General features: G+C 43.6%; 1 protein-coding gene across 2 annotated transcripts; it reads right to left on the reverse strand.

The window, feature by feature from the left end:
* Positions 1-25,819, reverse strand: LOC116953613 (uncharacterized). Of its 2 annotated transcripts, XM_032973978.2 has the most exons (9): positions 25,619-25,819; positions 24,452-24,630; positions 15,299-15,415; positions 11,671-11,793; positions 10,621-10,827; positions 8,460-8,539; positions 5,023-5,240; positions 2,601-2,742; positions 1-186 (listed from the first exon to the last, which is right to left on the reverse strand). In XM_032973978.2, exons 1-9 carry the CDS (start codon positions 25,765-25,767, stop codon positions 82-84), a joined length of 1,320 nt encoding a protein of 439 aa, XP_032829869.2. In that variant the 5' UTR covers positions 25,768-25,819; the 3' UTR covers positions 1-81. The 2 variants fall into 2 exon arrangements, with proteins under 2 accessions (XP_032829869.2, XP_075930156.1); XM_076074041.1 differs by lacking the exons at positions 24,452-24,630; positions 25,619-25,819 and adding an exon at positions 20,488-20,609.
* Positions 25,820-26,095: the final 276 nt, after the last annotated feature.

Genomic DNA, 26,095 nt, shown 5'->3' on the forward strand with positions numbered 1-26,095 from the left:
TAATTTTTCTGTTTTGTTTATTTTCCTTATCACTGTATGTTTATTACACAATTCCAAAACAGGAGAGGTCAATGCAATTGCTCATTGCTCCGCCGGCTTGTAGGAAAACACAGCGATGAGCTGCTTGCTGTACTCGGGGATGAATATCTCCATGAATCCATCTCCGTCCACGTCCTCCACCGCGATCTGCATTCGACACGAGCGCGCGTCGGGGCAATTACGTCGAGGAGGGGCGAAAGAGAAAAGAGATTGCGCAAGCGAGCGGTGTGACTTGATTGCCAACAGGTCAGAGGAGTTCACTTGTTTCAATATTGACTGTCCAGTTCACTCACGAGCTGGGCGGAAAGCCACCGCAATTTATGGGGCTTCGCTGGGACCCCAGAATGGACATTCTTGCCCTCGCGAGAATCGTTTGATTTGATGGAGTGCTGTTTCAATGCGTTTGACGATGCATTGCTCAGGGTTTCACAGTGATAATGCAATCATGCATGTGTCCTTAATCAATGTTAATTGCTCTATGGAAGTATACTGCCGACAAGCCTGTTATCACCGAAAACATACTGCCAGCGTTTTTTTAAAAAAAATAATTAATGTTATAGTGTTGGTGCAGTGGTTAGAGCACTGCGCGATGAACCTGGTGGCCTGAGCTAGATTCCTAGCCACGACTAACATCACTTTGTCCATGATGTCTGAACCTGTCCTGGCTTCCCCCCTTCACAAAATCCTCACTGATCAGCATGGTGAAGTACGGTCAAACAACGCCCATGACCAACATGATTGTGGGGAATACAGTCGTGGATTAACAAAGGGCTGGAAATGTATTTACCCTTAAAATGTATAATGTATAGTCCCATGATGACATGGTATGCTGAGGCCCTCATCCAGCAAAGGAGTGACAAAGGGCTGTCCATATTTACTATTACTGTACTTATGAATAACAAGTGAGCATCCTGGGTTAAGACCCTCAATCAGGGCATTGCACAGTGTTTCTCAGTGATGATAGTGGCGGTACATGTTTGAATTGACATGGTGCTATTAAGGAAATTATAATTTACCTAATAGCGTCATGTCAATTCAATTTGTTACTTTGAATTTGCTGCATTGCTCCTAAAGTTAGTTTTTTGCATCCACCAGTCAACAATTGTGCGCATCTCTTTCAGCACATCCCACATTTAAAGAGGTCGCGAGGCATTCAGGACATTGTAATGTCCACGATCTGCAATTGGCACTTTCCTACTGTATAGCAGCAGGCTGACACGACGAAGAACTTTAGGAACCGCTTATAAAAATCAGTTTTGTGGAAGTGCTCCCGTAAAACTAATGGCCAGTATATTGATGTCGATGTTTGTTTTTTTTTCTCACACGGCTCGATGTATGAGAAATGCTCTTACGGGCTACTCTTTTGGGATAGCTGTAGCAGGGCGATGTTCTTTTCGCCTTCGCGACGTTTCGCCTCCGACGTTGGAGGCATCTTCAAGATCTCTTTCGCTGCCCCATGATATGCTGGTCAGTGGGTGATTTCATTCCTGTACCCACCTGGTTATTTTTTTTAACATGGCAATATCAAGTATTCTTTGGGTCTTTCGGTGAAGTCACGTAGATGGGTTCAAAGAAAATAAACCAAAAACTACGACGTTTCGATCGCAACACAAGCAGTCATCGTGATCTCCGTGACTTTACCGAAAGACCCAAAGAATGCGAATTCCTGCAGTCACGAAAGCTTTAAGGCAATATTAAGTCTTGTGGTGTTTTGTCCTGATGCTCTGACGTCATCCACTGCATCCCGGTGTCAAAGTACAATTTTACATTCTGAAAAATTACCCACACGTACATGACGATACTTTAACCGTCCCGATCTAAATACAGTATAGTTTCAGAGGTCTTCTTTATGAAGCAAGTCTTGAATCTAAATGGGATGTCACCACGGATGAGGTGGAGAGGAAATATGAGGCAATGTTCACTCGTGACAGGAAGACAGGTGACTAGTAGGCACAGCGAAAGGTATAACATTGAATGTGATATGCCAGGTGGGAAAATATTTTCTGGGTCGCTGACCTGGACAGTCCAGGCTGAAATCAAATTGCATGTTAATTATACGTGCATTGAAACAGGCATGTAATATCATTAGATCTCCTTTGCCAGTATTAAATTATTATTAATCAGGCATGTCCTAGTCAATAGGGGGCCACGGTGGCGAGACTTTAACTACTTCACCTGGTATACAGGAGGTAGTGGGTTCGATTCTAACCCTGACGCCTGTACATTTGGAGTTTGCGTGTTCTCCCTGTGGTCGTGTGGATTTTTCTCCGGGTCCACCGGTTTTTGCTTCCGCATTTATAAACATGCGTTTCGAGTATTTGTCTGCAATAGAGCTTTCATTTGTGGCCAGGTGGCTTCTGAAAAAAGAGCTATATAGCTCAGTGGGCCTTACCTTGTAAAATAAAAATAGTAAAAAGAAAAGTTTAGTTTTTTAGTTTTATTACGTGTGGCGTGTGGCAGACGACGGAAATCACTGGTGCCCGCCACCACGCCTACGGTTCATCAGCGTACACAATGAAGAGAGAAACATGATGAAATGATTGAATGCGGATGAGCCGTACCTCTCCCACAATACCGCCGGCATCGAACAGTGTGTGATTGCTGTAAGCCCACTGGTTGGAATCGATGTCATTCACGGACTCCAGAATGTACGCCTTGCCGTCGTCATCTCCAGCGAGGACAATCGTGGGCTTCTTCTGCGAGCTGAACAAGCACAATGCGCATCTGTTTACCAAGTGGGTTATTGAACGAAAGCTGAAAAGTGAGTGAAGAATCATGGCCGAGATGCCTGGTTGGAATTACATTGAGGGATGGAGACAGGATCACATGGATGACAGAGCATACGCAAATAACATCATTCAAGCTGTTAGGAATAGAACAATATTGGCAACCAAAGAAGTGGAATGCATCTCAGAGGAAGTCCACCAAGGCGTTGGCACGATGAGATCAAGTCGTGCGCAGGTGCTAGAGGGATTATTACATCACAGGATCGCAAAAGATGGGGGCGGCTTGGGGAGGCATTATCGAGCAGTGGATTGACGACGATGATGATGATGCTGATGAAACATAGAAAATGTTCGTAAGTTAACATGTGAAAAATGGAAAATAAAAACATGCAAATTAAGTTATTAAATTCCATGCCACAATTCAAGAGTACGGGTGTGCAATGGTGGTGCAGTGGTTAGCACGTGGTGCTATAAACGAAGCGGCTTGAGTTTGATTCCCGACCACAGCTCACGTCAGTGGTGAGTGATATCTGAAACTGTCCTGGACCTTCACCCAGAAGGGGATTGACCAAGGGGGTTGTAAAGTATTACTAGGATTATACTTAAGAACAGCTTTCAGGTGGATTAAAAAAACATGTCCATTAATTCTCACAAACTTAAAGACAAAAACACGGACCTCGCTTTGCGTTGCCTGGGCTATGAGGAAATTGCTATTTGCGAGCATTTATCGTGCCACAAAAAGTTTGAGGGGTGTAAGCTGGACAAAAATAACCCAAGCCACCTTTATCTCCCCGGTGGTGTTTGTTGATACATTGGACTCAAAAAAAGAGATAGCACAAATTATAATCAAATGCAGGCGGAAAAGGTCATAGTGCAGAGTTCTGTACGATCACCGCTATAGTTTTGTTTGTTTGTTTGTTTTAATACGCCGAACATGTCCACAGGTTTGCACAAAGATGTGTGCGCACACAAAGACAAACGTCTCCTATTTAACTCATGCTCTGCCGTTGCAGCTCAGCCGATGCGTGTCAAGCGGAGCGCGGCACATTGGTGGGCGGTGTGGCCAGAACCACGCACGATATTGGCGCGCAACAAATACCAGGGCCTCATTTTAGGCTTTCCGTGAGTCAGCAAGGAGAGGGCAAAGTTCAGCTTCAGATTCCAATTGTCCATGGGTGCGTTGTGCACAGCTGGGAATGAAACCCGCATTGCTTCAATCATAGCACAGTACACAAACAATTTCACCACAGCTCGCTGGACAGGTGCACACGTGCACACACTCGTATGCTGTACTACAACACATTAAAGATCCCAAATATCGTTGTATACATTGTCGGGGCAGGTGCCGCGAGAGAGCGCCTTTTAACACTCACAATGCCCCATCACCTTTTTAATCCTTGATACTGATGTCTACATATCGCAAGACATAAACCATTTAAGGCTGAGCCAACCTGGGGGAGCCACAGGACTGGTATCTGACATCACTCACCACACCAACTAGTGTCTGGCCTGAAAGATTATATACAGGGTACTTTAAATAAATGTTAACACTTAATTGGGACTATAATTTTTTTAATGAAAAAAATAACGGAAAATACAATGAGACATGATAACAAATGTATGTTAATAGCTTCAAAAAGTCAAAGAATCTCCACTTGTTCGCCATCGTTGTCAACACGTGGCCTGGAATCTTCCCCAGGTGGTCTCCAGAGCCCGGAGGCGGCAGCACATTTATTGAGATATTATTGAAAATTCTCCGAAGTGTTAACATCTTTTTTTGAAGCGCCCTGTATACGATCGGAGATGCGGTAGTCCCAGTTGTGCGATGCGCTTTCAGGTTGTAACCACGCGTTGTTTCCGTCGCATGCACACGTGGCGAGTGAGCCTCCTCCGGGCACTTGCGGTTTCCTCCCAGACAAAGCGACTACAACACCGGGGGCGGCCGTCGTCGAAGAGCTTGAGTCCAGAGACAACAACAACAACAAACCAGCAAGCAGCGGCCGGGCGACGCTCTCTCTGTGTAACCCGAGGGAGAAACGCCAGCTGCTCAACTTGAGTTCCCCCTCAAGAGACAAGCTCCCGATCACGCGGAGCGAGAACGTCGCAACATCGCGCCGAACGACACCGCGGTGCGGCACCGGCACCGACAGCGGCAGCAGCAGCAGCAGTAGCCCAGAGAACAACGTCCGTGCATCTTCTTTGGTTCTTTCGGTAAAGTCACGCGCATTCGCCCCATGTAGCCGCGCAGCGCCCATACCTGCCAGCCCTCGGGAAGAACGTCTTTGCCGCTCCGGGAGATCCGTTCCCCGGGAAGATGGAGTGCACCGTGTAGCCGCTCGCGAGGACGTGCTTCGTCCAGGTGCCCTCCATGAAGTCGTCGGGGATCTCGTAGGCGAGGACTTTGCCGTCCTTGCCCTGCTGGGACCACGTGGTGGCCAGGATGTCCTTGCGGCCGTCTCCGTTCAGGTCCACGAACTGCCGGGCCCACCATACGGTGTCAATAGATAGGACAAATGTGGCTTGAAGGGTAGTTGGCTGCCATGCGTTTGCACGCGATGACACGCCACTTCGTTGAGCAAAATCATTTGTGGCCAGGTCGTTTCTGAAAAAGAGCTGTATTGCTCAGTGGGCCTTACCTGGTAAAATAAAAAAAAACATTGTTTAGTTTAATTTAGTCGGCATCTCTCGTTGCAGTCGACGACAAAAGGCCGTGCAATTCCAGCCGTAGCCTTCCTCTGTATCGACGACAACCTGTGGAAGCTTGCTTAAGTCTTGGCGGATTTCAGGAAGTAAATTATTTTAGTCAAGTCCGCGAAAGCAACCGCATTTTTTTGTCAAACACCCTTGGTTATGTATATATTGGTGTGAGGGGCAGGCAGTCCCCCCCCCCATTGTCTCGCCACGGGGGCGAAATTTTAACTACCACGCCTGGTACAGAGGGGGGTAGTGTGTTCGATTCCGACCCTGACGACCCTTACAATGGATTTTTCTCCGGGTCCTCCGGTGTTTCCCTCCGCGTTTGGAAACATGCATTTAAAGTATTTGGCTGCTGTGCATTTCCACGTGATGAGCCAACTTCGTTGACTTATAATTTGTGGCCGGGTCCATGCGTGACATTCTGCCCCGGCAACCTCCAGGAAAACTATGTGCGGCCCTAAGCGTAGACACCTCAGTGAGTTGTTTGTGGCTCCACATTTAGAGTGCGCTTCAGGTTTTTTCCAGTCTCAGGTGATAACGTGAGCAGGTGGACTTCATTGATTGTGAAGACACAAATGCGGCGTGTGGCGATAATGATGAAGGATGCCGCTGTTGCTGCAAAAGTGCTGGGTACCCACCACCACGGCTCCATCGTGGGAAGCTGCTTTGGCTGCTTCCGCCGGTCTGCCACCACTGTCGGCGCATTCGAGATGCTCATTGAATTCACCTCCTGCTGCACGCATTGTGTTGCGGCATTTGTTTTAAGGGTTAAGTGGTGGCACGGCCGTGAACGCGGGTTACCCGAGTTCGATTTCCCGGTCATGGCTAACATCAGTGACGAATGACATCTGTACTGGCCCTGCACCCCCCCCCCCCCAGCGTGGTGAAGTATGGCCAAATACCCTGTATGACCGACACGGTATGCAGAGGGCTTCATCCAGCAATGCATTGACAAAAGGTCAGTGAAGTGTTCTATATATGCATCAATCCATCGTTGGAGTACAATCTTTCTCCAATAGCTGAAGTAACACCCATCAATTTTTCGCGCTGCTCTTCGAATAAATAACCCATTTACAAGGAGCACAATGGGAGGACATCCAGCGAGCAGATGGAAAAAATGCAATCAGTTTGATCATAAGAGGCGGCGGCTTGGGTATGTCTTTATCCAGCAGTGGATCGATCATGGCTGATGATAATGATATTGATTTGCTTTCGATGAATGCGTTTGGTGACTGTGTAGGCCAGCTCTCTCTGTGCTCAGCACTGAGCCGGTGTGCGAGCCGTTGGCGGTTCGATTTCCCACGCGTTCCTTTCTGTGCCTCGTCTTTTTCACAGGATATGAAGAAGAAGAAGAAAAATAATCGACGTCAGCTTTTGCAACAATAACTAGGTAAACAAAATAGTTCATAGTTCCACTTATTTTGGTATAGCCCTGTGAGCCATTCGGCTCTTGAATCGGGTGCAACCGCAACAAACAAAAAACATGAACAAGAAAACATCTTAAAGTGACTGTGACTGTGCAAACAGAAAATCCAGGAAAAAAAAACATCAAAGTATTCCTGTAATAGCACCGTACACCAACGCTGTGTGCAAAAATAGGTCAACTTGTGTGTGCCATAAATGAAATACAAGTGTGAAATGGCTGTAAAAAAAAACAAGAACCCGATACTGTATATATGCCTGCTGTCATGATTGTGGAGGGCTGTCTCTGGGCGAGAGCCCACTGGGTGTATCTGCTTACCGGTTGCTGTAGGATACAGGAACATCATTACCTGCACTGTACCTGTATCCAGGAATCAATTGGCTCTCACCAGGTGAAAATAAAGGCCGCCGAATGTCCACGGAATTGAGTTGAAAAGCCCCCAAAGAATTGTCGCCATATATACTCATCATAATTACCATCATCATCATCGTCGTCGTCGTCGTCATTTGACATCCAAAATACAATTAATGAAATATCAATGATAATGTGTACATGTCATTCTACGTCAATACCATCAATTATCATTCAATATTAACCATTATCATAATTGTCCAATATCAATAGTGAAAATTATTAAACACCATCACCAATAATAATATTTACACGACGATCACAATTATCGTCATTGTTAAATATCACAATCATAACGAGCACTGTTAAAAAATATATTATAACTTGTTATAATGAACGTCCACAAGTCTTTGAGTACAACACTAACACAGACTAATATAACGAGGGTAGAGATTGCTTAATTGGTGGGAATGGGACAAGGAATATGTCATCACAGGGAGGGACATTATGAGCAGATGAAGGTAGGGAATATTTACACCCAAGTGTCAATACTATGGATCTGCAACTGCAGACTGCCTCTCTGTAAACTGCCTCTCTGTAAACATGAAATAAATATGCCCACTATTTGCATACAGTGTCTTGAAATGCGGTGGCATTTAGATGCTGCATTGTATTATATTGCACAGTAGCATTGGGGAGATGCTTGTAAATGCTGCGTCAATTAAAATAGATCGGAAAATACATCAATTAATTACAAATGATTATATGCAAAGGCTAAATTAATGTTGCAATTAAGCTAATGGAGCAAACACAACTGTATACATGTATTATATGTTGCATTCAACTAAGATCCTGTATCTAATAGGGTCCTTGCCTATAAACATCTGGCAGTTATCTGTCATTGGTTCAAGCAGAGCCTGATTGCTGACCAGGCATTGGATGTTAAAACTTGGTGTGACCGATAGGATGTGTTAAAAACCACTTGTATGTTTTGTTAACGTGAAGGGATAGGTATGGGAAGAAGGGATATTGCCTGCATATTATTTGATTTATAAATGAGATAGAATGAATGTGGAAACAGAACACGGACGACACGGTGAACACTAGACGCTATTATTGATTATTGAATTAAATAATTACCCTGAATCGTGGCAATGAATCACTGAGTAAAAAAAACAATCCCATGACTTTAGAGAAGGCCAGAGACAGGTGTGTGTACTTGCCTTAAGATCAAAATACCAGCCCTCTGTGTCAATAACGCGAGACATGGTCTTGGATGAGTCACTCCAGTTGTCATTGGGGTCTAAACAATTCGGAGAGAAAAAGACGTTCATGTCACAGTGCATTAGAATATCACAAACGTGACAAGCTCACAAAGTGCGGCTTGATTAAATCTTACGCTAATTAACTCACGCTCAGTATCCTCCAGTATTCAATTTATATATAATAATAATAATTACGAAGTGAATGCAATGAGAGTTCTGGCTTATGAAGTTCACTCCTCTTACTCATTATCGCCGCCTTCTATATTATGTTAATGCATACAATATATGTAGTATGTGGGAGGGAGTGATAATGGCATGGTGGTTATTAAGCAAAATGTGCTATATGAACCCGGCTATCTAAGTTCGATGCTGGGCCATGGCTAACATTGATAGAAATTGGTATCGGAACCAGTCCTGGGCCCACCCCCATTCACCTACCGGAACTGACTAGCCTGGTGAAGTATGGTCAGAACAACTATTATTACCAAAATGGTGTGGAGAGAACTCCTTTTAGCTTTGGATTTACAAACGCTGTAAATTCTTAGTATCGTATGTAGTCTGCATACCAAATATATATATTCGCATTTGAAGTATCAGTTTGAAAATGATATAATTATAACATGCTCAAACAAGCATATATAAAGTTAATATGCTCATGGTTTTTTGGGGGGATTATAAGTTGCGCAGGAAATATGCTGTAATGATATCATCCCATTTTTTACAATTTCATTTTCAGGTCTACTTTATCCCCAACGTTACGTGTTTGCAAATCTCGCACGTATGGAATATCTCGCACCTTCTTGCGTGATGAAAAAGGTGCAATTACAAAATATCATGCGCCTATATACATGAGCAGGTTTTAATAGTGTGGGTGTAGCTCATTACTCAATCAACCGGTCAATCAAATCCCTGTATTAAAACTCAACGAGAGCCCATTATCAAGTCTGCATGCCTCTTGTACACAGAGACATATGAGGAGAAAATACAAGGCAAGGAATTTAGTCACGTCAGTCAAACTGTCTCCTCGTGCAAGCGGGCATTCATTAAAAAGTGTTCTTCCAAATTTTATTCCAATTGCAATACTGGCATCCATGTCATGAAATGGATCCATTCAGAACCCTCACAGTCAGGAGTGCATTTAACCCCCATGTGTTTGAGAATGCTCCGCAGAAGGAGATATTATGGAACTATTTTCCAGTGGCTTTATCTCTGCACTCTTAGGGATTGCACTGTCCAACATTCGCTTCTGCAGAGAAACGTCTGTCGTATGGCAGACCGTTATTACCGCCTATCTCTGTTGTGTTGGGAATTGCACCGTCCGAGAACGAGGACCATTCGTAACTAAAAGACAATCAAAGTTGACTTCTCTAAAATTGGTGCTCATTTTATTTACGTCAGGGGGTTGACGATGATGGATTAAGTTGGCCCGCAACCAGGATTTTTACCAATATACTGATTGTCAGCCCATGCACTGCTACAGAGTCACCTGGCCTGAGGGAAACAAGGCATGTGAAAACAGTGGTGTGGCATTAAAACGCACACGAGGTATGGTGGGTGATTGTGCGACAGTGGCATTTGTAGAATACAAGCCAGCACCAGCCCTTGCTAGACAATTTATTCTCAACCACATTCGTTATTGCGTAAGCAACCTGAAAACCTCATTAGTGCCTTGGAGCTCCACCCAACTGGTCATTTTTTGCCTCATTATTTGGCTACCCACTGATTCACACGTGGACAATGAAGTTCTCATGAAGTAGATAGTACTACTACAGCAACCAACGAACTCCTTTCATCGTCCAGCCTGGTACCGAGTTGTATTAGAGATGGTGTCCTTCTCTTTAGCACGGTTGGCTACATGCGGTGCGAAAGAAGTTCAACATACATATGTACTGGACATCAGTTAAAACGTATATGTTTCGGTCTGGTGTGTTTTTTTGGGGGGGGGGGGGGCAAAGGCTGCATATGACTCATCATCACTGCCATAAATGATCCGAGGCTTCTTCCAGTCAGAATAAGCCCTGACTGGACAGTTTGTGTTTTTTTTACGCTGAAAATCGCTTAACCAAGTGCCGTGACTGACAGGCAAATAACACGTATTGTGATCCGGACGGTAACTTGCCGGACGTCCAGGTGACGGTGAGCTGCTGTCCCCAGAAGACGGTGCTGACGATAGCCATTTTGGTGCCGCCGTTTGGCAGCGGGAGCCGCACGGCACGGAAATACACGTCAGGGCCCGCGTGAAGGATGTTCTCCTTCCAGAACTCCTGCACTTGGCCGCCCATCAGCCCCGGGTTTTTGAACCAGATCAGCTGGCCGTTTCCCGTCGCTGGAATGAAGGAGAGGGATTGTTAACACCACGTAGGCTTTCGCGACCAATATTCTACACAATAGGGGAAAAAATTGGGGGGGGGGGGGGTGGATATAACTGCATCGTTAAACCCGCCACAACCCGACACTGCCAATTAGTAAGATTAGTAAGATTTGAGTCACTAGTTGAGCATACCGGTGTGTTGGAGAGTAAACCCACAACATTGACAATTCGAGTACAACGTTTCAGCGGTAGTTACAACCAGCCTCATCAGACGACAGGCAGAAGTGTGGAGGAAATCCTCCTGTTTCGGTAACCGATGGATAAATGTTGTGGCTTTACTCTCCAACACACCGGTGTGCTGTACCAGTAACTAATTGACATGCTTTGTTTCCTAACCCCCAAGAAAACTCTATCATGGAGAGAAATGATGTATTGGTCAGCTCTACGGAAACAGGTGTCTGTCGGGTTGTACCGTGCATTGCACGGCATGACGTTAGACCTTTTTCCCCACCTGCTGTGGAGAAAGAAAGCACTTGGAGCAAAACGTGGAACATGATGCCGAACAACGCGCTGCACCACATATAAAGAAAGAAACCCCACTTCGGAGAGCTGTATGATACAGCCGCGAAAGCCTCTGCAAGTCGTGGTGTCTAGCTCATACACGGAGAGAGTTGCTTTCAAATAATGAGCGAACGTTGAATATAACGAAGCACGCCTCCACTTGGCAAGACGACCGTTTGTCTTGAAAAAAAACACACACTGAAGTAATAAAATGAACGCTTCCCTCCGAGGCGCGAGACAGTCTGACGGTGATTGACTCGACTGGCTGCATTATGTCCTGGCTGCGTTGCCACATACGTCCTGTGCTCTGGGCTCGAGCGGTCAGGGCGTCCTTCAGGCCATCGTTGTCCATGTCGACCCATTCCACGCGGTGGTAGAACCACTTATTCCCAGTCTCGTCCACGGTCAGCGTCAAAACACCTAAGAGAAACACAAAAACAAAGCAATATATCACACAGATACATACTGTCATTTGTATCTTGTCGCGTGACACTGTGGTTAAAGAGATCAACTCACAAGCGGGAAGGTTGTGAGTTCAAATGACTTGGTCAGGGATTGATTCGTCCCATCGTCCCTCTGGGGTCAATAATTTGAGTACTATATATTATATTCTTAGTTTTTTCGGTAAAGTCACGTTGAAGAGAAACATCATCATCACCTGATGATGACCGTTTGAGTTATGGTCGAAACGTCGTGAGAATTTTTTATTGTTTTATATATATTTTGTTATTTTGTTGTTTCTCTTCAACGTGACTTTACCGAAAAAACTAAGAATATGAATTACTGCAGTCACGAAAGCTTTAAATCAAAATTTAATTTGAGTACTGTTTTTTGGGAAGCGAAAAGTGGTCAGAAAGTGTTTGCATGCTCAAACAAGCATGAGGCAATTGCTCATCTTCATTGGCAGTCCTGAACCATTTGAGTTATTCCAGAGGAATGATGGGTTGAATTAACCTTTGCCCAGGATAATTGTCATGGCCATGTCACACGCCCTGCCTAGCCATATTTTAATAACAATGATTAATAATTATTCACTTAAAGCTTTCGTGACTGCAGGAACTCATATTCTTTGGTTCGTTCGGTAAAGTCACGTAGATATAAAAAAAGAACAACAATAAAATAATAAAAATAAAAATGAAAAATAAAGTTAATATTTTTTATTCACTTTATTTTCATCATTCATAATGTTTCCTTGTATTGACCAAGAACAGCGTCAGAAGGGTCCTGCATCGATATGATTGGCCAATTCGATTAATAAGTGTTTGGCTTCCTGTGGAAGGAAACTGGAGTGCCTTGAGAAAACCCACAATGTTTTACGCGGGGATAACACTCAGCACAGTCATCTCCTGGACACAGCTCGCAGACTAACAACTACAATACATGGCCGGCCCTGGAGGTCACCCATCTGAGTAATAACCAGGCTCAACTCTGCTTAGCTCCTGAGATCTTATGTAATTGGGTGCTTAAGGGTTATTTAGTCACGGAAAATTAATTCAAAAAAGACGAAATAGAATAATGGTGTAGGGTCCTGAATTGAGATGGTGGATAAATTGCTTATTAGGTATGCAGATGGAAAATATTATTCCCAGAGCCTTTCCCATGCAGTAAAAGGATATAACACTCACAATTCTACACAAAATAGGTTAGCAGCCAACTGTCTCCACACATGCATCTCGTAGTTAGCTTTCTATACCCTTCACGTGATCCCTTAGAAATTTTTTACAGTGAAAGTCATGGATCTGTCCATTATGATGATCCAAATGTTTCTTCAAATGAGTCAGAATAATTGCAAAGAGAGAAATTACTTCCTAAGCTGGTGTGTGCATGATGACATGGTGATGAAGTCGCATATTACTTAACTTGTATGTAATGAGCAAACTTATTGCAATTTCACGCATGAAAAATGCAACGCTTGTGAAAGACGCATAAATGTAAATTGGGCGTTGTTCGTGATCTGACAAAACATTTACACAAATAGAAGATTAAGCAGGTGCCAGTTTCTTTTTAAGGTGAATTTAAGATACTTTTTTCCAATAACATTTTTCGATTATCTACAATAGTGAGACATATTCTTGGTTCTTTCGGTAAAGTCACGTTGAAGGGAAACAATGAAATAATAAAAAATATATAAAACAATAAAATTCTCACAAATGAGACATCAAGGATATAATAACGGTTGCCTTGGAGTCCCAAGCAACTTCAGAAGGATAGACTGTTGTTGCTGATCAAATTCATTTGGTTGGGCATTGTTATCAAATTATGGATATCGTCTATGACATTTGATTATCACAATGGTATTTAATTATTAAAGGTATAATTGGTTATTTGTAAAAAAAAAAGTTAAATATGTAATACGAGTAATTTCCAGCATTTTTATTTAAATCGATTAGGCATTAATGGATGAAGGCCTCCCCGTGCCATGTCAGTCAATATGTTTTTTTTTATACCATACTTCACCATGCTGTTCAGTGCGGGCTGGCGAAGTGGGGGAAGTGAGGGGGTTGGGGGCATAACTCGGTTATAATTCGCCACTGATGTTCTTCGTGGCTGGAAGTTGAGCTTCGGTTGCTGGGTTCATAGTTCAGCGCTCCACCAATAATGATAATACGCAAACAACATCGATGCAATTGTTTGTTTTTAATGTAACTCAATATTGTTCCAATTACTCTGTTGGAGTCGTACATAACGTAAAGAAGTGCCCTGCTTGTGTTACATCACGTCAGGGAATGGCTATGTAAAATAACACCGCAGGATTGTTTCAAGAGGTGTCACTCAAATTAGTGTCTCAATATAATTAGTCATTGTTTCCCTTCGAGCTGGAATGGGCTTGTTAAGTAGAAATTTAATTAAATTTGCTATTTTCGCGACCAGTTTGGACTGATTTGAAACAAAATTAGTCTTGCTCAGGAGACTCGCGTAACTACGTACTGTATAGGGGAGACTGATGTCCTTGGTGGAGATTTATTTCAGAGCACTTTTCAAATGTTGGATATGGTCTGCGACACTTACAGTGTCATATCGTCGTGAAATGTCATAGAGTTTGTTTTATACGATATCTTTGTTTGCGGTCGATGTTCAAATTCCACCAAGGTTGTCCTATTTGTTTTGTAAGAACCATGTCATTTGACACAGAAATGACTCAGGTTGGTCGTCTAACATTGTGTCAGGGAGCAGCCCTGGAAGATGGCATTGCTTTTGTAACGTAGTTTTTTTTTGCGTGACAATCACCCAATGTGCATATTATTATTCAAGACGCACTGGGAATTATAATTGAAACACACACTTTACAAACACATGCTGTTCAATCATCATGAGTGATTGTGCTGAGAACGTCAACTCACGACTCTTGAGAATCGGGTTTATTAACAGTGGCTGCCTGGATTCAAACCCAGGCTATCGGTGGTGCTGGCTTAGTACTCTAACTAGAGGTTGCCACCTCTGAGGTTCAAACAAAATCCAGGACAAATCATAGGAAGAACGATATGTAACGATGGCAAAGGAGAGCAACATCAAAAAAATTGGTCTTTTCAGTGCCCGGGAAAATTTACAGATTCCCCCCCCCCCCCCCCGGAACAGGAGCTACTTGAAGAAGAGACCATCCTAGGCAGGTGGCAACCTTTTTCAGTAACTCTCTAAAAAAATGATCACGATTACTTAAAAGTGGCTATTCACGTGAATGTAACAGCAGATGGCGCCTTTTTGTGTGAACACGTACACGTACTGTATTCTAACCTAATAACCCGCAGAATTCAGTAGATGGCTGCAAAATATCAACCGCTTGCGTGCGGAACAGCGGACGTGATTTTGGCCACGTAGCTCTCAGTCCGCAAGTCGCTCAACCAGTTTCTGCCCAGCGCCCCACGCGGGCACTGCGCCGTCGCGTGACCTGCAGTGAGGACAGGGTTCTTTGTCATTGCTCGCATACCATCCACAGCGCCGGGCCCCCTGGACATGTCCCACAGTGAAACCCTTCCGTTGTCCTTGCCTCCGACCATGAATCCTTCGGAACACGTCCAGTAATAATTGGAAGGAAATATCCCATCTGGAAAGAGAATAAGAAAAAGGCAACGCGCGTGAGATATATCTCAATAAAATGCAGATGTATTGCTAAAACGATGTCGGTTTTTTTGTTTGTTGGTAATGAACTTCGATAGCATTTTGGTTGGGGAAAAAAATGCACCGGTAAATCCATCACACCGGCCAATCCAGCACTTTGGGGGTTGGGTTTATGAACTCGTGTGCTCTAGGCTCTCTGCTGTGGGGAGGGCCCTCATCCAGCAGTGGATTGACTTAAATGCTTGTCCGGTACATTACATTTGACATTGTGGGACGAGCAATCTGCAGGGCTTCGAGGTGACCAGTAGATGGCGGTACAGTAAGTAGTTTGCGGACTTATTTCAATTGGTATTCATGTCGATTTTGGCTGGATACTCCAATTTCATTTCCGCTTGTTCAGGAAAATATGAGCCTTCAGAGACCAGAGTATTGAGACTCAATGAAGCGTTCCTGGATGAAAAAAAAATGGTTAACCTTTCATTCAAAGTACTGTACCAAAAAAATGATTCAACCCTTTGTCACAATCTGCTTCCCCATGCCGTGTCAGTCGTGGGTTGTTTGATTCTCCAGTACGTCACCACGTTGGTTATTGTGAGTTGGTGAACGGGGCACCCATATGACCAGTTCATATATCGTTCACCACTAACGTAAGTGGCGGCTGGGATTTGAACTTAGCTCATGCGACTATAAATGACTAAGTGACCTTTGTGTTCGTCGTCAACTTCACTCTGTCGCAAGGACTGTGATAGCCACTGGAGATTATTTTTTCTGTAACTGTTTTGGACACCTGCGATTCACACTCAATTGTCCTCCGCACTGCGAAGGTGACTTACATAACACGATGCTTTCGTAATACTTCTAAATAATGTAGCATAAAGTATGTAAACAAATATATAGATATTGTTGGTTCTTTCGGTAAAGTCACGTAGATGGGAAACAATAAAATAATACAAATATAAAACAGTAAAATTCTCACGACGTTTCGACTGCAAAACAAGCAATCATCATCAGGTGTGAAAACCACAGGAAGAAAATTTGAAAAAAGTGGCTGTGGTTTTCACACGTGATGATGATTGCTTTTGTTGCAGTCGAAACGTGTTAATTTTATTGTTTTATATTTTTATTATTTTATTGTTTCCCTTCGACGTGACTTTACCGAAAGAACCAATAATATGAATCCCTGCAGTCACGAAAGCTTTAAATCAAAATATATAGACATGCAAACAAAGACAAATATTCCCGTATAGCCTTTAACAGACTGTTGGGGCGAGTGCTGTTAGGCAGCCCCTATGAAGGCCTCCACCGTAGGCGAGGGGGTAGGTGGCCAGCAACATACACACACAGGTAAATATCCCCCTCTTTGGATAAAGTACTGTTTGTGAGCACCTATGAAGACTGGCATGGTGTATCAGTGGGCGGTGTGGTCAGTACCACGCCTGGCCAGTACCACTGTTTGTGTATTATTAAAGAGGAACTCATGTAAGACTGAGTTGATTTAGGGGGAAGCCCAGGACCGGTTCAGTTGATCGTGGCTGGCTGGGAATCGAAGACAGGTTGACACATCGGTTCAGCAGTGAGCTAACCCCTGCGAGATTTCTTTACCCATGACATACACACGTGACATACACACGTGACATACACAAGTACACGCACATACACACCGGGGGTCCCAGAATATTCTGCCAAATCGCCCGATGATGCTGGATGCAATTACGAGCGAAATGTCGTACTCAAATGGTAAATATTGTGGATTTACTCTCCAACACACCGGTGGGCTGAAGTGGTAACTAATTGGCGCGTTGTTTACGTGACAAACCTTACTGACTGTGTTGGGTGGTGGAGGGTTACGACACATTTATACTTACGTGATCTAACTTATCCAAAAACCTTCATTATAAATAATTTTCTGTCAACTAATGCAAGAGAGTCTTGGGATTACGAGAGCCACTCTATCATGCGGTTTAAACACGTTAAGGTAGTGAAATATCTTTGACAGTTACGTTTTCATTAAATGTGTGAGCAGAATTTATAACACCCTATTTATTGGCTGTGGTGATTGGTTTATTTATTGTCAGTATTATTATATGTGATTGATTAAAATGTAAGCTGGACCTGAGAAGTGTTTAAAGCAGGATGAAGAAGAATGCATGCTTGGAATTATATCGAGAGATGGGCAGAGTAACACGTGGATCAGAGAACACGCACACGTTGGAGATATATTGAATTCAGAAAAGTGGCCTTGGTCCAGGCCACGTGGTTAGAAGAGACGATGGCCGGTGGGTGAGACTAACAATGGAGCGTCAGCCAAAGGAGTGAACAGACACAACAAGAAATCCAGTTAGGATTGTGTGCGGTGAAAGCTCTCTCACGTGTCGAAGCTACATTTATTCTCACACAGCAAGACTGTGAGAGGAGGCAACTGCTCAGGGAGGCCTTCATCTATTAGTGGCAAGATCATGGCTGCTGCTGCTGATGATAATGAACATATTCACATTGGGTTAAGCATAAGTGACCTTTACATGAGGGAGATGATGCAATTATCTGCGAGATAGCACAGTTTCCATCATATTTTCCGAATGAAATGGAAATGAAGACTCGGTTTAAAATGTTTTTTACAATGACTAGAGTCATTGATAGCTATCAACTGTCAACAGTGATGGGGAGGTGGTCGTGGCGGCGATGACGACTAATGTTCAACGTAGGAGGTTGGAGTTCCCGCATGGGTATTTGGATCATAGGATATACAAATGGGATGCTTCCAGCAAATATGGGTGTGTAACAAGTCGAGTTGGGATATCCGATGCCTTAAGTAATCGATTACTCTACCGATTAACCGTTTAATTACTCGAGTCATTGGATAACACGAAAATAGTCGGGGGGGAAAGTTTCTTCTCTGTTGCCAACACATGGAGATGATGGGCGGGGCTTGGTGATGACATCGGATTCATCAGGCACGTCATGATGGGTGTGGCTTGGGGGTTTCCAGCCTTCTGTAAGTAGGATGTGGGTTGGCCGCCATTTTTAAAGGAACCCGAGTAATCGAGCACAGATAAGCTGTCAATTGCAATAATTTGTAGCTTAATCAAACTTCTTTGACTCGTTTGTCCCAGCTCTGGATATAAAGAGAACAAATTATCTTCATGCGCGAAGGGAGATGGTGTAAACACTTGGGAGGGTGAGATGCACATATTTGGCCTGTTCTGTAATTCTGTTGCACCCTTCACAAATCCAATTAAGTGCAGTCACGAGTGTGAATTAAAGGAAGCTAGCAAACGCACAGGGGGGTTTTTGGATTCCAGATGGAATGGATGTAGGTGACAGGCAGTATTTTTTTCACCAGTGGATTACACGTGTAAATACATGTCATGTTAATCTCTTTTATTTTATCAGTAAGAGCCCAAACAGATAATCTGTTATACTAAAGATGCCTGTGGGGCTTTTTGCAAGTATATTTATTTGCTATAACTGTGTACTGAGTTTATAATTGCATTATTAAATAGCCATTTTACATGACACGTAGTTTGAAGTCCTTGCGCCTCCCAAAATGAAACACGTTCATGATGTAACACAAGTTTTGTCCCTGGGTAGTAAGTGTTATTTTCTAATTGCTTATGCCTCAAAAGTATAAAAAAAATGGCTATTATTCCCCACAAACTTCGCTTTTGTGACCAGGACTTTACGTGAAGGTATGACACAAATGCACACCGCGTTTTCTCATTGAAAAAAGGTAATTTTAAAAATATCACTGTCCTGGTCACAAAAGAAAAGTTTGTGGGGAATAATAGCCATGTTCTGTACTTTTGAGGAATAAGCAATAAGAAAATAACACTTCCTCCCCAGATCGCCTGAGAGAAAAAAACATTTTTTTGTTCCTGTGATTTATCAACCAATGGGAACTTGATTTGAAGCTTTCGTGACTGCAGGAATCCATACTTTTTGGTTCTTTCGGTAAAGGCACGTAGTTAGAAATAAAATAAAACGAATCACGACGTTTCGATTGCAACACAAGCAATCTTCATCAGGTGGGACAACCACAGCCCACTTCAGCAATTTTTTCTTGCTGAAGAAAAACGTTACAAGGCATGTTGGCCAATGGTCAAGAAATAATGACAGTGGCAGCCAAGCGATGGAACGCGTCCAAATGTACACCCACGGAATAGAGGTGGAGCTCTGAAATCACCTCGTGTGCAGGTGCCAGGTGCCTTATTACATCTCATGTTCGGCGGCAGCTTTGCGAGGCCTTCACTCCAGCAGTAGATTAACCGTGGCTGATGATGACAATGAGATAATATATGAAATTCCTAAACTACTGCGTGGGCCAATAAAACGAATGCGGCTTCAAATGCCGCGATTCAGAGCATTGTTGTTGTGCTCTGCATCGTAATCAGCGCCGTCGCGAGATCGCCTGAGACCTGCCATCAACCAGCTCATCGCCATTAAATAATCACGACGATTATTCCAGGCATCATTTACCTATTCTTGGTTCTTTCGGTAAAGTCACGTAGAAGGGAAACAATAAAAAAACTATAAAATTCTCACGACGTTTCGACTGCAACACAAGCAATCATCATCACCACGTGTGAAAACCACAGCCACTTTTTTCAAACACGTGCTTAAGATTTAAATAATGAACACACCAAACTTCATCCGTCTATAAACAAAAAATTAACACAGTGCGTGCTTGTGAAATACATTTTCAAGGCTACAAAGCACCATGCTTAGGCATGTTATTCACATTCTTGGTTCTTTCTGTAAAGTCAAAAATAGAAAACATTTTTATTATTTTATTGTTTTATTATTTCCCTCCTACGTGACTTATGTTTTATATTTTCATTATTTTATTGTTTCCCTTCTACGTGGTGACTTTCCCGAAAGAACCAAGAATATGAATCCCCGCAGTCACGAAAGCTTTAAATCAAAATCATTTACCTAGATTACCGCAATTACATTGTTGTGGTTATTTAACAAACAAAAAAAAACATACACTGCGTTTGAACCAGACATGCTGCTCAATGAACACTCCGACTGTGCAATGCAGCAATCAGCGGCCGAGCGTACCTGGCATGCTCCCTGGTGCACAGAAATGAAACGGGACTCCCTTCTGTGCAGCTTCTCCCCCTCGTCGTGGTCCGCCACCTTGGGTCTCTCCTGCCCATGTGCCCCCTGTGCAGTCACAACGCCTTCGCCCTCGATAGCTACAACCCCTTTGCAGTAATTATCCCCCACGTTGGTGAAGGCCAATGCTGTGGAGCATGATCGCAGTTTAACGTGCGAGAGTTGCGTTTAGGGGTAACTTTGGTTTGCTGGGCTTTTTTTGTCAGCGGTTAACGCGTCAGTAAAAGTAATGGCGGAGCCCTGCACAATTCCTTACTGATTGCACTGCTGGCAGAAAGGCTTCAAGCCGAGGGTATATGGGGGGCCCACTCTTCAATGCTGGCCAGGCGTCTTGGAAGGCGAGGGAGTACCCGCATATTATCTCGCCGCACACGACCTGCCGATCGAACAAACTGTGCTGATGGTTGACGAACTTGAACACAAATATGATTGAATAGTGAAGAAATTTAATTTTCTTTATTTACATGTGTGCTAAATAGGTAGACTCTTGTTTTCCTTGGATGTGAACCCACTGAGACACCAGTTCACTTTTCAAGGGAGATTTTGGATACTTTTAAGGGCATTGCATCACGCGCGAATGTCACGACCCAAATCCCACCTAAGCAATTGTATCAATTTGTTGTTTGTCGACATGAAGTAGATTGAGACTGATATGGATCGGGCAATATATAAAATAATCAACTACGCTAATATACGTTCTAAAGTTCATGATACTTGATTAAAATAATTTGTAAAAAAAAATCAGCATGTTTCAATTAGTGCCTATTGCTTGTTATGGTTTAGTGTCACCCATGCAGCCACTACAGGCACTGCCATTCACTGAAATATCTATTTATATCAGAAGAGTATTGAATCCTGATAATGCATCGAATCACCAGGGACGGGTGAAAATCGTGCCTCCTGGGACCACCATGAGAGGCTATCACGCCATGCCCCACAAGAGGGCGACGTTAGCCTAAAGCTCACAGAAGAAAACTGACCAGTGTGTGGAGTTCACTCTCGCATCTGCAATGCGTACGCGAAAATGCATCAATGAATTTTCAGGAGAGTTCTGCTACATTGGGATGTTTGGTCAATTCCATTAACGAGTTAATTTGGCTTCTCCTGGGAGGAAACCGCAGTATCTGGAAAATACCCATCACGCATATGTGGGGGTAACACTCAGCACTGACATCTCCCGTCCACCTCTGAGCCCCATGCCTGCAACACCTGGCAAGCCCTGTTGGCCACCCATCCAAGTAATAACCAGGCTTAAAACCTGATTAGCTTCCAAGATCTGTTGAGATTGCGTGTGCTAATGTTGATTTGATTGCATGATGTTGACTCATGCAGCCAACTGATTATTATAAGCCTTCTGCAGCGGTGAAAGATTCTTTAAAACAAATTCAGAAGTTTAATTTTACGAGATATTTTTGTAACTTTCTGTAAGGAACTTCAAAAACATTACTCTCAAGAGATGATGTAAAGATCTGCATCAACTCAGCCAATCATACCGTCACGACGAATGAATCAACTGCCACTTTTTTCGAAGTCACCAGTGATTTTCATGTAAAAAGACAAGCCCCTGTCCCTTTCAGAACAATGTAGAATGGCAAAAAAATGGCCTAATACAATAAGTATCGCCTCACAATTGCTTGCATATAATTACCCTTGAAATTTTGCTTTACTTTGGACAACTTAAAATTCGGTGGATGCACCAACAAAAATGATAGCTATGCACTTTAATAACAAAAGGCAATGCAATGATTCCGACTCAATCACTCACAGGTAAAGTATGGAGCCGTTCATCAATCCAGGCGGTACTTTTCACATTCGGGTTTCTCAATACAAGGGCACTGGACATGTCAGTTTGGATTGTGATTACTCACAATTGCTGTTGCTGAAGGAGGTTAAGAGATCAATCCTATAGAACAGCGCTTCACTGGTACTGCTTTATTGCTTACAGGCTGCTCGCTAAATAAGGGCTGAGAAGATCAATAGCAGCGGTGGACTGTGGGGGTTAATGAAATGCCAACAAAGTTTAGCGTTACATTTTTTTTGCTTTGTCCCAGAGTGTCACGGACTGCACTATCTTGGCGAAAAAAAAAGGTCAGTAGATAGGTCGGTGCCGAAATGCGCTCTCATTAGAGTACTTGACACACAAATCAGGGGTTGACTCAGCCCATCACCCCCCGCCCTCACCCATGCTAGTTTCAATGGATACTACTACGTGGAAAGTCAACAGTAGTCAATGGAGGGCGGGGGGGGGGGAATCGCAAGAGCTAGGGGAGCACTTCATCCAGCGGTGGATAGATCATGACTAATGAGGATGGCGCAAGGCTGAGGAATTTACGGACCATCCTATTGCTCATTTCAACAGGGAGACTTTAATCTTGATTTTAAGCTTTCGTGACCGCAGGAATCCATACTCTTTGGTTCTTTCGGTAAAGTCACATAAAAGCCACGTAGGTAGAAATAAAATAAATTATAAATTATTTCTACCTACGTGACTTTACCGAAAGAACAAAAGAGTAGGGAGACTTTACTTTTCATTTTCATGACACCGCTTAACCTCTGCCCAGCATAGAGTTTGGCAGTACTCTGTTATTAGCATTATGTTGATCGAGAGCTGCGATTGTAGCTGTGCTGCTCTGCAAGAAGTCGATAAGCCATGCACCCACTCATTTCCTACATAAAAGCAGTTTATAGAAAGAGAGCTTAGGACTCTTAGCTTTCGGTGTTTTGATCCTGCCATTTCTTGGGAAGTAATTTCGACATTGACCCTTACTCTTGACCTCGGCGAGCTCACACTTTAAAGGGAATTATAGACCACTGTTAGATGACCGACTGGCCCAGGGGTCTAATGTCTGTGAAGAAATTATGTTAGAATGCCAAGATAACTTCTGAGACTTGTGCATCCCCCATGCCCCAAGGCAAGCAAGCAAAAAATGAACACTGCCTTCGCCTGTCTGGAAGACTTATTCTCACCTTTTTATGGATTCATATGGGTCACTTATCCCAACAGAATTGACATTTGCACTCCATGTGATTATACTTAACACGAATGGTACATAAGTCGCTTTCTCTAAAACTGAATATGCTTTTGGCGTCATCTGGTCGAGCACCAATTGGGTCGAGGCTCAAAAGAAAGCCATCCCTTGGTGTGGACCAATCAGTTTCAAGGACAATGCATATATTATCATAGTATGTTTTTTGTTTGCATTTTGACTGCAGGCATTGTGGTTAATGCAGACATGAATCCTTTGAAAAAGGTTTAGTTTTGTTGCCAGAAAAAAGGGGGAAAACCCTATTATTGAATATGCTTTGTTTGGCCCAGTGGCATAGCGTGGTTGGAATGGGTCCTGGTGTAAGACATTAAATGAGGCCCCCTATCCAATTTCCAGTGGGCCTTGGTGCAATTGCACACCTGCAAACTCTATCGCTACATCACTGGTTTGACCGGCATGCAAGAAGGTAGTTTAGGGCTGTTAAAGTGACATGTGATGAGCCTTGACTGGAATTGACAATGTGATAAAGTGCATGTGTGGCCATTTTACAATCCACTGTGGGATGGGAGGCATACACACACACACACTAAAGATTCCTATAATCGCGTGAACAGGTTTATACAGTATATATATATTTTTACGAATCGAATGAGGACAAAATGTGGCGAGATGGATGTGGCATGCCAAAATCATTTCTGAATCTGTTTGAAGATACGTTTCTCGTTTATTTTGATTAACCAGGTGTGAGAACCCAAAGAGACCAGCATGAGTCGCATTTGCGAGAGTAGTCTGGATCACCAAAAGTGACACGAAAAAATAATAAGATTAGACAAAGTACAGCAAATGAAGCAAATAGAAATGAGAGCAAAAAACAACCGTGTCAGCGTGAGAGATCGAAAGGCACGGAGGTCTGGCCTTACCCGGCACTTGTTCGACTTCGTTGGGCCAAGCGACGTGGGTCGTGACCGGCTTGGGTGTCATGAGGGAAGCGTCGTGGAATTTCTGCCCAACATCCAAGATGACGGACACATTGTCCGGGTGCTTGGAGAAGCTCGAGAAGCAGGAGAACGACAGGTCGTACACGTTGCGGCCGTCCGTGCTACAAAAGGAGGTGAATGTTTGAGCGCTCAATCTCCTTCGCGCGTTCAATTTGCCGTGGTGCAATGTCACAATCGCCTGATGAAGCCGGTTGAAAATGACCAGCGAAACGTCGCACTGAAGTTGTACATTTTGTGGGTTTATTGTCAAACACACCTGGGGGTGCTGAAGTAGTAACTAAGTGGCACGTTTTGTTTACGTGACAAACTTTACTAATTGTCTGTGTCGGGTGGTGGTAGGTGAACGACACACTTATTATTACACAATCTAACCTAAAAAAAAACATTTGTTATGAATAATATTGGTCGCAAAAGCCAACGCGTTAAATGGATAGCACGCTCCATCTGCAATCCAGGGGCCATCGGTTCAATTGCCTGTCGCTGGGAGTTGAAAACCAATGGGCACGTTTCTTAAATGCCCCCTCCTCTGTCCATCCAGCAATATAAATGGTTACATCGAAGTTAGTTGATTGGTAGGTCGTGTGTGGTAAAGTACAGTACGAGTATTTCCACCTCTTTCAAGGCGTCGGCCAAAATACCCTCCAAAGGTGTTCTCTGGAGCTCTCTCGAGTGGAGGGCCCTTCCACCAACAGTGGTGGGAGCAAGGATTTGCAGTGCTGCACCTCTACCACGTTTTCTTTTCTTACATACGGAATTGTGGTTATGCCAGCCTCACAGAAGGTTGAATGCCAGGCTCATAGGAGGTTGAAAGTTCACTCTTAGTTGGTTGTAGACTCAGCCAATCACAATCATCATCACACTGTGATCGATCAATGCAAGGCCAATTGTAACAGTTTGTGACAATCGAATGGTCAGTGTTGAACCGTTTTTGTTGCTTACACAAGATGGTCTGTGTCCAATCCACAAAACCCACCTCCAAAGCTCAGATTAAAGCAGTACACAACGGTGAATTTGTGGCGAGTGCCTCTGAAAAAGCAGTCGACAAGCGTTGTTTATCTCGTCGGTTATTCACACAGAATTGGTTACCACCTTGGCACGGGGTTGTGCAGAACGTTGAGGAATCCCACTTGACAGTCGACAGTGCGGGTGTAGAGCAGCCTGGGAAATTCCACGGCAGAGCTGAGATAAATTACTCCGAATGCGCTCAGAGTGAGCAACAGGAGGAGGAACTTCGTCATTTTAGCAGCTATAGCTCTGGGCCTGCACGCCCGATGATAGCCGAGGGCTTCCTTCCAGCCCTTTTATCGTATTTCAGATTATTGATTCCAGTAAATGTTATCAGCCAGCAACGTTGCACAATGTTTACACTCGTTATTTTGAGTTCCCGAAATGTGGACATTAACACTGTGTATCAACTGACCATTCGACATTTTTTTCCGAGTTGAAATTGAGTTCAGGAGGAGATGTTTGGTACGAAAGCACAATGTTCCCAGTTATACAATGCTGTAAAAGTTATTAAAATGTAACATGCATTTACACTACAATAAATCGTTTAATTAATGTAAC

The sequence above is a fragment of the Petromyzon marinus genome, chromosome 3, assembly GCF_048934315.1.
Source record: "Petromyzon marinus isolate PM22_M1 ecotype Great Lakes invasive population chromosome 3, UKy_Petmar_22M1.pri1.0, whole genome shotgun sequence".
Taxonomy (NCBI): domain Eukaryota; kingdom Metazoa; phylum Chordata; class Hyperoartia; order Petromyzontiformes; family Petromyzontidae; genus Petromyzon; species Petromyzon marinus.

Coding starts and splice junctions, on each gene's coding strand:
- LOC116953613 (XM_032973978.2), bottom strand. CDS start 25,767: ATGACGAAGTTCCTCCTCCTGTTGCTCACTCTGAGCGCATTCGGAGTA. Junction 11,794..15,298: donor GGGGCCCGGCGCTGTGGATG/GTATGCGAGCAA, acceptor TGTTTCTCTTAG/GTGTTTTGACGCTGACCGTG. Junction 2,743..5,022: donor TTCTTCCCGAGGGCTGGCAG/GTATGGGCGCTG, acceptor GTGCTTGTTCAG/CTCGCAGAAGAAGCCCACGA.